General features: G+C 37.6%; 1 protein-coding gene across 1 annotated transcript in view; it reads left to right on the top strand.

Annotated features, from left to right (window-relative positions):
* LOC142149566 (tetratricopeptide repeat protein 24-like) overlaps nt 1-12,208 on the top strand; it is a 31,352-nt gene extending 19,144 nt beyond the window's left edge. The window contains exons 5-7 of the mRNA XM_075204893.1: nt 6,913-7,032; nt 8,698-8,762; nt 11,851-12,208. Coding sequence (XP_075060994.1) covers nt 6,913-7,032; nt 8,698-8,762; nt 11,851-12,208 — 543 coding nt within the window. The remainder of the gene's footprint in view (nt 1-6,912; nt 7,033-8,697; nt 8,763-11,850) is intronic.
* Nucleotides 12,209-12,428: the final 220 nt, after the last annotated feature.

Consider the following 12,428-nt stretch of genomic DNA (forward strand, 5'->3'; position numbering starts at 1 on the left):
TTTATTTTAAAAATGTCCACTTCACATTTTACTGCAATTTTCATTATTTATGACTGCAATCCACATCATATCCTAGATCAGTGATGAGCAACACATGACCAGATGAACCTTCACCTGCAGCACCCAGCTCCAAGACCCCGTTGTGACTTATTCTGTTTTTTTGTAAAAAAAAAGTAGAGACTAAACTGAACTTGAGCAGTCGGCTGCCACTTAATGTGTCCTCGGCTCAACACCGAGTGGTCAAGTAGGACATCAGAGCATGAGGGGGAAAGTGGTGCACTACCTGGGTCTCTCTCCTCCTCTGCTGGCTCCAAACTGAGTATTGAGGATTATAATCAATTTCCAAGCTGCCACTAATTTAAATTAATTTAAAGTAATAATTTACTTAGTGAATGATTAGGTTACGAGATTAGTAGTGAGTGGTCACAGATATTCCCAGTTAATGTGGGATTAAGGGAAGGTCTGGATGGCATGTGGGGTTAAGATGGATGTTTTAGTGACATTTGGGGAAGTCTGAAGGAAATTTTGGAGTATGTAGGATCTGAGGGAATTTTATGGCAAGTGAAATGTCTGAGAGGCATGTTGGGGCATTTTGGGGTGAGTGATGTCTGGGTGCAGAGATCATTTTGGAGCTTATGTATTACTGAGATTAAGGGTAATGTGCTGTCCTTTCGTAGCTAATTAACCGATAAAGTCTTGGACCTACATAAATGTGTTAAACTGTAATTCAGGCCCAAACTGTAAATCAGGTCTGTATATACATATATATATATATATATATATATATATATATATATATATATATATATATATATATATAAATATATATATATATATATATATATATATATATATTCATATATATATATACATATATATATATATATATATATATATATATATATATATATATATAAAATCAAGTAATGAAATATGCACATAAGAGTAATGATCTTGGACATTATATATACAACTATACTTTTAACAGTACTACTAATTTTGTGCTCCATTGGACTACATAATTGGTAAAAGAATGATGTAGTAGCTCAGATTGCTATATATATATATATATATATATATATATATATATATATGTATATATGTAAATATGTATATATATATATATATATATATATATATATATATAGATAGATATATATATGTATATGTATCTATATATATCTATATCTATATCTATGTCTGTACCTGTATCTATATCTATATCTATATGCACAGATACCTTATGATTGCTTGTCCTCTTTCCCTCTAAATTAAATAATAGTAAATAATAAATATCTGATTGTTCTTTCCTGCAGTAGTCCAAACGGAAATGTCAATTAGGTGATGCAAATAGACGGCCACAACTTCATAAACTATGGCTGCACTGCTAATAATTTAAGTTCAGTTAGCTGGGGAAGTCAATCTGCCATCCGTCAATCAGAATGTAGATAGTGCTGTTGATCGTTATAATCATCATTGTATATTGTTGCACCAACCCTCCAGAACGCGCAAGTGATATGGCTCCCGATAGTCATACCTGCTGAAGCATTCCAGTCTACGAGAGTCACAGTTAAGTGAACACACCCCTACTGCTGGAGTTCAGTATTTTGGTACTTATGATAGTACCGAAGTGTGTACATTATGCAAAGAAGAAACAGACATTCATCCAACTCTATATGAGCCCCCCCTTTATCTGAAAAGGCAAAGTTAACTTTACTACCACTAGGATGTGAAAGGTCCGTCCTTCTCTTAATTCAGTTGTCCATAAATTATTCAAATGAGTCATAACCAGCAATTTGCAGGGGAGATATGTCCTAACTCTGTGATATGTCCTAACTCTGTGATATGTCCTAACTCTGTGAAGCCTCCTACAGGGATTATGGGGTATATTTAACAAATTGTGATGGTGCACTAACGTGCACTTAACATAGAATCCATGCCCCGATGTGTCCCCCGCATATTTATTAAAGATGCATCGCAGCAGATATCGTGGATATCTGCTGCTTTGCATTCTGCTTCGTTTTGTGGAGTAGTCACCATTCAATAGTATGGTGACTGCTCCCTCTTGCAATCTAACAAGTTCCGAAAAATAGATTTTTTCGGGAACTTGTCTTGATAATGTACGCCAGCTAAAGCTGGTGTACTTTATCATTAATGAAAAGTTTCAGTGCTGTCAGCTCTGCTCCGACGAGCAGAGCTGGACAGCGCATGTGTGGAGGGATCACATGATCCCTCCCTGTCATTCACACTCTCTCTCTGCAAACTATAATTGCCGATAGAGAACAGAGATGTTTGTGCGCATGCCCGAGGGTTTCACTCGGCGCATGCGCACTGGAGTAAGAACAGGACCCCCGTTGACCACATACTGCTTCGGGAACGAAGCAGCTGCGGTAAGTATGATTTCTACTTCACAGGAACAGCAGTTTTTCGGAACTGCTGTTCCTGTGTTGCTTTTTTAATAAATATGAGAAATAGTTCAATCCTTATCAATGCGATAAGGATTGAAAACTATTTTTCATATTTTGCGAGTGATGATAAATGTGCCCCTATATAACAACCGCCTGCAGCTGGTAAAGCAGCAACTCTCATACACACGGGGGCTCAGTGAATACAACTGTGGGGATAAATATTGCTCATTTCAGCCAGACGAAAATATGAATGAAATAAAAAGTACTTGACATGTTTCAGTACTTTTAGGGTAGTTTGTTCTGAAGCATAAAATAAACAAAGATCTTTAGATCATGCTTTTAAGCATAGATCAACAAATCATGTAGCGGTTACTCACAGGTACCTCATTAAGTTTAAATTCAACCAGATGTCTGAATCGATTGATAAATCAATTGGAAACAATGTAAAAATTATAATCTTAAGCAGCCAAGTTGAAGTACCTTGAACTGTGTGTTCATATGATAAAAGTTTAACAATGTTACAGTATGTGGAGCAATGTGTGTTCCGTAATTGAAAATGTATCCAAATCTATATAAGGTAAATCAATCTAAAATGCAAACAAGTGTCTGTGGTCAACTTTCCAGCTTCTCAGTTTTGTTTTGCAGCTAAAAGGGACTGAATAATAATAGTTAACTACTTGGCATAGGGGTGATATTCAAACCCTTTCAATGCCTTATTTCCTTGATATATTTTGTATAGGATAAAACCTACCAATGAATGCAGATAAAACCACATAGAACAGTATAATGGCTTAAATACTTGTACAGAACATCTTATACATCAAGATAGCTTACTTCATTTCAACACTGTTAGGATTATTTTAAAAAACATGATTATCAGCTATAAAACACAGTATTCTTCATACCAAAGTACGGTTGACAATAGATTTGTAGACTTCAGCTCCTTATCTGGATGATAACAGGCCTGCTGTGGTGGGAATTATCCTACACAGAAAACAATCCTCATTGTCATTGCAGATAAATCATACTTAATAGGATTGTAATGAATTAAAAGCATCAGTGTGCGCGCAATGTTTGGTTTACTGTCAGAAGATATGCCTAATCAAGCAGTCATGTAGCAGCGAAAAGAAGAAAATCACAGTGGTGCCACTTTACTTGGCCACTCGGAGATGAGAGGCTAACTATATAGTAATTATTAGCTCTTGCCAATTGTATCCCTGAGATTTACTGGGATTTATCGGCAACGGATTCCTCACAAGGGCATGAATAACAGAGACACAGTTTGAGTCACTCTCACAGGGATAAAATGTGGCACTTAACGGTCATAATGGGCAGGAAATTTCTTTTTGATAAAAAAAAAAAAGCAGAGATGTGTTTCTAATGCCTGGTGTAACATAGATTCCAGTATTTAAGTATAATAACTATGGATATTTTAATGCTGGGTATATATGAAGAGATCCACTTTACAGACCCTCTTGTGGTCCTTAAAGGGTAGTGCTTATCAAGAGGAGAATGTGACAAAATGAGGGCAGATTGTGGGCATGATTAGGTGGTTTGTAGGCACGATTGTGGCAGGGCTTTATTTGTTCTGATTTTTTTTCTATTTTCTAATTTTTTTTCTATATTCCAATGTTGGGATGGGAGGTATGCAGTAGGGTAAAGTCTCCAATATTACATATAAATATTCACCAGTATAAAAACTCATCACCTACGGTGTATATGTATGCTCACCAGATTGCCGTAGCCACAGTATAAATACTCTCTCATGCAATAGACTAAGGCTTGTCCTCTTGTCAACAGCAATAAGTGGATGAGAGGGGAAGAGACCTGGCATGATCTCCAGTCCGTATGCAGTCAAAACAAGATTATACTCCATAATTGCCTATTTTTACTTCATATAAAATCCATTATAGGAGTCATGACTTTTTCATAATATAATTCAATTGCATTGAAAAGTCGATGGCCATCCTCACATTAAACCCCACTGATGTTTTGAAAACATCATATAAGGAGTTGTCTAGATGAATGCATGTTACAAACCGGCAGAGAACTTAGAAGTATTAAGTGATCATTCTTCTCCCTGAAGCTACAGTATTAGACAGAGGCAATTGCTAAGTTGTCACAAGACCCGGGTCCCAGGCATACAAGCAAGCTTACCACTTTCATAGTTGTTCTCTCTAGTGCAGCCATAAAGTATAAAGTTACAAGAAACACTTATAAAAGAGGACATTTCTGTTTAATATACCTGTGCATTGATATCACACAACAGTTTACACATATCAATACATTGCTGTATAACAGTAATATGTAACAAAAAAATATCAATATTAAAAATGACCCATGGGTTAGCAATACTGATAGCAGTTAGTCCTGCTCAAATGACTCCCCCCTCTCATATGCATACAATAACAACGGCAAACGAGGTGGACATGATAATCAGTTTAAAATAAAAAAAGTATTTTTGCCATAAATTACTAGCATAATAGTTTGGTAAATTCTTTTTGGAAAATATTATTTCTTATACTGCGCTGAAACTACTTTCATCACCATCATCATCACCATTTATTTATATAGCGCCACTGATTCCGCAGCGCTGTACAGAGAACTCATTCACATCAGTCCCTGCCCCATTGGAGCTTACAGTCTAAATTCCCTAACATACACACAGACAGAGATAGAGAGAGAGACTAGGGTCAATTTTGATAGCAGCCATTTAACCTAGTATGTTTCTTTCAATAAATCCTAATTTATCTTTAATGGATTGCCAAAATGACAAATTGTGAATAATGACATTAGGGTAATTTACAAACTACAAAGTATAAAAATGCAACACAATTGTTTTTTATGCTGTCATGCACCTACTTTGTGCAATTGTTATTCCAAGGAAGGGCATGGAGTTGCGGGCTGAAGTTTGCACCAGCTGAAAAGAGAAGTTGGGTGGAACAAGAGAGGGGGCGGAAAACATAGTCAGATACATGTAATATAAACAGTCTCAATGTCCCCACGTTCTCATGATTCATTTAAGGCTGAACCACAAGATGCTCCGAGTGCAGCCCTGGGGTTGAGACTGCACAGTTAATGGAAAGCTATCGGTTAGCACAGGTAGCTGCCCCCACCTTCCTTCCACCTATATTCCAGCTCTGAAGAGCATGTATGTGGGTGGATGGCATTGGATGGGCACTGGGTGGTCATCTCATTTGCCCCAATTATAATCTGCCACCACAAGGCTTACATTTACCTATATCTTTTAGTGCTTCTCTTGTAAGACATAGACCTTGTACCCTTCAGCTTATATTACAATGAAATATAACACTTTCTAGAGCAGTTAATATATTTATTTTCTCTCATATCTTGCAGCTTTAACAAATAATCAATATAGCATTACAATGTTTACAGTGTTATATAAGAAAACATTCTGGGCTCTGTTTTGTTTCAACTTCTAGAATAGACTATACTATATGTATGACAACGGTATGAGCATCTTCATAAACAGCCTAGAAAACAGAGGAGTATTGTAGCACCGCTATTTCAGTTGCTTGGGACAGCAACATACTACCAAAATAAAAATAAAAGCAAAATATACCCCAACCATAATGTATCAAACACCACCTACAATCCACCAAAACTATTGTAATAGTGCCACACCCACTATCTGATAAGCATCACCTTTTTCAAGGAGAATCGGGATAGCCCCACCAAAATTGGTACTTTTGGGAGGTGTGCTGTATGCACGTCTTCAGACTCATGGAAAAGTGAGTTTGGGATGTTGCAATGAACATCTTGTTTGTTATTTATTGCAAAATACTTGGCTAATGAGGCTTGCCTAAATGCTACATTCAAAAGTGGTCCAGGGTAGATAGTAAAGAACTATAGTTTGTAGCATGGACTAATATATATGGGGCTCCATACCTTTAGCAATACCCAGGAACAAGGTTACAATTATTAGATCACTGTGGAATTAAATATGACATACTGGAGCAACTCCACAGGGCAAAAGCAGCTGTAGACCCATCTTTGTATGGAGGGGTTTTCCGATAGTAGAGAGTACAGTAGATGTGCCTCTGTGCACTATTTCGGGTCCACTTTGTATATTACCTTCACAATATAGTTGTTGATATTTTCAACATCATCATCATCACCATTTATTTATATAGCGTCACTAATTCCGCTATACAGAGAACTCAGTCACATCAGTCCCTGCTCCAATGGGGCTTACAGTCTAAATTCCCTAACACACACACACAGACAGACAGACTAGGGTCAATTTGTTAGCAGCCAATTAACCTACTAGTATGTTTTTGAAGTGTTGGAGGAAACTGGAGCACCTGGAGGAAACCCACGCAAACACAGGGAGAACATGCAAACTCTGGAAATGAACTCATGAACCCAGCGCTGTAAGGCAGAAGTGCTAACCACTTAGCCACTGTGCTGCCCCATGCAAAAAAAGATTTAAGTTTTAAAGATTTAATGTAGTTTAACACAATTTCTCATTTTACCTTTGCAGGAAACAACTGATGCTCCAAGAGAGAGAATTTTAGAAAAACTCACAGATGCCATTGAGTGTAAAGTAAATCAACAACATCATGTGGCTTTGAATGAAAGCATTTCCAGTACAAGACGAGAAGTGAGTTTATGTTAAAAAAAATGGCCTAATACAAATGTTGCCTTATTATGAATCCAATTCAGTCTAATGTTCATTTTTATTTGTGAGGATAATATTCCTATTGGACAGCTTTTGTATTGAGCTGCCTTTAAATTACACTTGTGTTATGTAAAGTGACTGCAGCCCCCCTATGTGCACCATCAGGGCTGTAGCTGCCCTAGTCACACTAATGACTGTGACCTATCAGGCCACTCCTGACCCATTTTGAAGGGCTTCATACATAAATCAGGAGAAAAGTATCAGACAACAAAGTTAAGTGCAAAAAAGTTCCACATTTGAAGAACTGCAGTGAAGAGATGCTACTATGTAAGCTGAAGGGATCAGCTAGAGCACTAACATTTCAGAGGCACCTAAAGCACTGTATGAGTAACACATTTAGGGCCTGAGTCATCAAAAATGCGCATAATTCGGGCATCCATATGTCTGTATTTATCTACACGCGGATCTGAAGAAACGTCTCTTGTTGAATACAACACACTGCAGGGTACTAACACATATGTAAAATAAAATGATTCATTTATTGTCACATGTTATAATATAATCATTACGGAAAAGACCTTGAAAACATCTTTTTTGTTGTTTTATTTCTTCACCAAATACATTTATTGAGATGTTCTCACTTCATACTGTACATGGATATATAAAATGACTTTTTACAGTTGCTCTTAATTGCAAACACATGTTATATGATGCATAGACGACCATCATCACTATCACTCGGCACTTACACCTGCCCTGCAGCTGGTGCACATGATACGACTGTAAAACACGTACCTTAGAAATGTGGAAGCTTGAATCGGACGCTGCGACGTGCTCTCAACCTCGCCACGCCCTTACCATACATTACATTGTGCATGCGCCCATTCACAAGAGAACCATCTTCGAGATTTATTTTTTTTAGGGGGGACAATTTAGTCCCGCCCCTTTTTTACTGCTATCAGTATGGGATGCCTGTGACTGCACATTATGTGCACATCCATGACGGCTGAGAGGCATGCAGAGTATGCTGCACGGCCTCTCTGATTTTGTGTAAAACACAGTCAGAGCGGCCGAGCAGGATGCTCTGTCTGCCTGCCTCTGTTGAAACGGACCTGCACATAGTGTGCGGCTGCAGACACCATGCCCCCGCTGGGGGGGTTGCCCCATCGTCCTCCCCCCGAGTCCAGATGCTCCTTCATTATCATTATTAATTTAAGCCACAGAAGAGGCTAAATGAACAGTATTTTAGGATAAATTGGAAGTGTGTTCTTTAATAAAAGGGGTGGCTGCAATGCACAATGTTCCCTCTTCGGCTTTTGGTTTGCAGAGCTGTCACTTGAGAGCAGAGTAGACTTTGATATCTGTTGGACTGACCATCTAGGCACAATGGTACATAACCAAGTTGTCTTGTACTGAGTCTTCAGTGGGCTCCATAAATGAGGTCCAGAAATTCCTGTGCACCCTTCCGTTTTAAACATGCCTCTTTCCAGAACTCCTGCAGTAGAAACTTGAAAAATGACAATATTAAAATGAATATACAATTCACAAAATGTCTAGAAAACATAATAGAAAATAAGAGAATAAAGAACTGTTATTGCATCTAATGTTACTGCCAGCAATAAAGAAGAACTTTGCTTTTTCCCACAGCAATCTCCTAGCAACTGTGTTAATGATGCCTGCAAATCCATCACCTCTCAGTATCATAAATCCTGGTGAGTTACAGAAGTACAGCTATTAAACAATAAATTCTTAAGACTGGGTGACTTGAAAATAACTTTGAGATTTAAAATCTCTTCTCTCCAGGTCTCACAGTACTAAGTGAGCTAAGATCAACTATGATTTAAGGTTTCAAATCTGTCAGAAAATCTTAAATTCTTAAGTATAGAAATGTTCTCAGTTCACTTTCTATTATACAGCTTGGATTCAGAGCAGATTAAAAGGATGCGTAATAGACTGCAATCTTCAACTGTAAAATTGCAGGATTAATTTAGATTGGCACTGTGCACCTCCACAATATAACCACTAGGTGTCATATTAAAATAACTTTTAATAAACTCTGCTCCATGGCTGGCTCTCATTGTAGTGTCGCCTAGACACGTCTAAAACATAAACACTGTTATGAGGCTGCAGTTTACTCTTCCCTGCTTTTAATTTCTCCATCAGTGCAGTAGATTCTTCTAAGCCCATCACCAACAGCTTCTAGGAACATTAGACATATCTCCCTGGGGCATAGCACAAGTGCAGAAGAATTTTCCTAGGTTTCTTGGTTTACATAAAGGTAGACATTTACCAAGAATAAAACTGCAAATAGTGGAAGTAATCTATGTACATGTTCTGTGAAACATGCCCAGGAACATGCAGTAATTCATCATCTATCTGTGAAAAGCTGTTTACAACATTTAATACAGTACAATGAGATTGATAACAACCTCCACAACAGCAGCGGTTCCTGAACCATATCACATATGATGCAAAGTTACACATACCTGCCAACTCTACCGGAATGTCCGGGAGACTCCCGCATTTTGCGAGAGTCTCACGGACTCCCGGGAGAGTGTGGCAATCTCCCGGATCTGCCCACTTCACTAGGAAGTGCCCACTTCCTAGTGAAGTGGGCAGAATTAGGTCCCCGCCCCCCGCAGTCAAATGACGCATTTGCGTCATTACATCACGGGGGCGGGTCCAAAATGATGCACATTTTGGAGCCCTACCCCTCATCACACCCACTTCCCCCACAGGCTCCCGGAAACCAACTTGTTAAAGTTAGTAAGTATGTACTTACATAGTGGCTAACTGAGCATCATGGGATATATAGTTTCGGAAAGAAAAGGAGTGTAGAAGGCTGCATGTCCTTGGATACATTTAATGTTAAACACTTCTTACCTTAAAGTGTACCCTATCTAATGTCATAGGTAAGAGATATTCTCTTAGATCTAATATACTGAATAATCCGTTTAAAATATTAAAACAGTTATTTTAATGCCATTTATAGCGGCATCATTATATAACCCCCCAGGGGTACATACATATGAAAAGCAATATTTAACATACCACCTCAGTGGGGTAAGAAAAACATCGGCAGGAACCATCCTGGACAACGGACAAATAATTCATAGTTATTTTCCCTTCTTTTATCATTACATATGTTCCTGGGAGGCCTATGCTAGGAACTTATTTATTTAGTAAGAACTTTCTTTCTTACAGCATCATATATATCTCCCTATTGCTTTGTATTAAGAGAGAGCTGTATGTGAAGCAAAACTACCTGACCTCTGGAGCCCTATTACAGTGATGCACTAACTAAAGGGATAAGTCATTTATAAATACTGTACATTGCTCATTCCCTTCAACTTAACTCTGTATGGCTCCAGTTTCCTTGTTAGACAGTAAGCTCCTGGCCATGACCCTCATTACTGATGTGTTTTCCATTCTCTGCGCTTACTGCAATCCCCATTTTATTAATGCAGTTTTGTGACCCTTGTCCCTGTATGTATTTTATTTCTGCTTAGATATAGAAAGTAGCCAGGTACTCCTCCCTCACTTCTTCTTTCATTGTAAGGTCTGTATTTTAGCATGTGTTCCGTGTGTCTCCCTCTATGTAGAGTGCAATGGAATATGTTGACACTGTAGTAATAATGGATAATAATGATAATAGTAATAACCATATTTATTTTCTGCATCATGTTCTTTTATGCTAATTAAATAAAATAGAAATATATAAAATAACTGAACAAGTTAGGTATTTGGCAATAAAAGAGCATTTGACCATTATACACAGTGTAGACAAACAATACCAAGAAAATGCAGCCACTAAAAACCATTTAGCTTGAGGCACTTCATGACATATATTTATGTGGCACTGTTCCTAACGAATGGATAAGCTGCACTCTTATGAGTGTTGATTCAGCCCATCATGGTGAGGGTCATCATGGTCTATTTGTAAGGCAACAAAACACTCTGCAGTGCCGGACAGTGAGAATGACAAATCATTTAAAATTCAAATCATATGTACATATGAGGTTGATAAAGGCAGGAGCAGAGGTAGAGATGTTTTTTTTGCTTCAAAATTTCTCAACACTGATTCCTTGAATTCTTAAGCCTGGTGCAAGTTTATGTGTTGATGATGATGATGATGATATACCTCTAAAACAGGGGGACAAGGAGAAAAGGAGCATGGGGCTAACCAGGCTAGAAAAACAACCACCTCTCACTCCAAGAGATTACCAGCCCTGCACATCTGAGCTTTGGATACTAGGTTAATGATAAAAAAAAGTGGCCCCAGTATAATGGGAACGGGGTCACTAAGACTATTATACAAAATATTAGAAAATAAATCACACAAACATTTTTTACAATATTTTTTATTTATGTGAAATACTCCTCCAAAACCCTTCTTTGCCACTTGATTTTAGGAAAAATCTTTCAAATTGTAGGCCAATGGGAAACTTCTTTCTTAAACAAAAGAATGTGAAGTGTATCAATTTAAATATCTAAACAGGTGGTTCTCAAGTGCAGTCATCGTGGCCTTATGTCGACACCAAGAGGTGTTACTTCTGCCACGGGCAATTTCAGGATTTGTTTATAGCCACTAGTGGTGGCCACTGTTACAGAACCAATGCATGGAAAGCTTCCCTGAGAACCAATCAGTTGTTGTGATATTAAACATAATGAAACATTGTTTACATATATAGTTGCTTTATACTAGGATGAATATATGATACGAGTATATATCTGTCTTGTTACATATTCAAAATTAGTAGAGAAATCATAATTTGCAACACAGCTCCTTGTCTTCTGCAGTTTAAATGACTTCGCAACTAACAGTTCAGCAAATGATGAAGAGCTCAGAGTTCACGCTGTGGATTCAAAATTTAAACTCTTTAACACTAATGAGAACGATATTTCAGAGAATGAATCCACGCATCATTATAGAAGACAGACAAAAACGTCATTATCTCTACGTAACAATATTCCGACAAAGGATGAAGTACAATCCAAACTAAAGAACACAGATCTGCTGACACCATTAAAAAGTACAGAGGTTAATCAAAAAGATACATCAGAAGATGAGGAAAAATTCAAACAAGAGTCTAGCGTCCAACCAAATATCTCAAAAGCTAAAATAATTGGAACTACTGGACAACAGCGAAGAAGGTAAAATATAGTATATATCAGTGGTGGAAGTGGGGATGTATACAGTGTTATGCCATACCGCTACTTCCCCCACTGCTGTCATTGTAAAACTATCAGATACCATTTATCTACATTCTCATTACATTTTTCATAAAATCAGTTCTATATTTCCAATTTGATAACTGATATATATATATATATATATATACCAAATACTGGTGGGTTATCAGATGCCAGTTTTTCAT

Source organism: Mixophyes fleayi, chromosome 4 (genome assembly GCF_038048845.1).
Source record: "Mixophyes fleayi isolate aMixFle1 chromosome 4, aMixFle1.hap1, whole genome shotgun sequence".
Classification (NCBI taxonomy): domain Eukaryota; kingdom Metazoa; phylum Chordata; class Amphibia; order Anura; family Limnodynastidae; genus Mixophyes; species Mixophyes fleayi.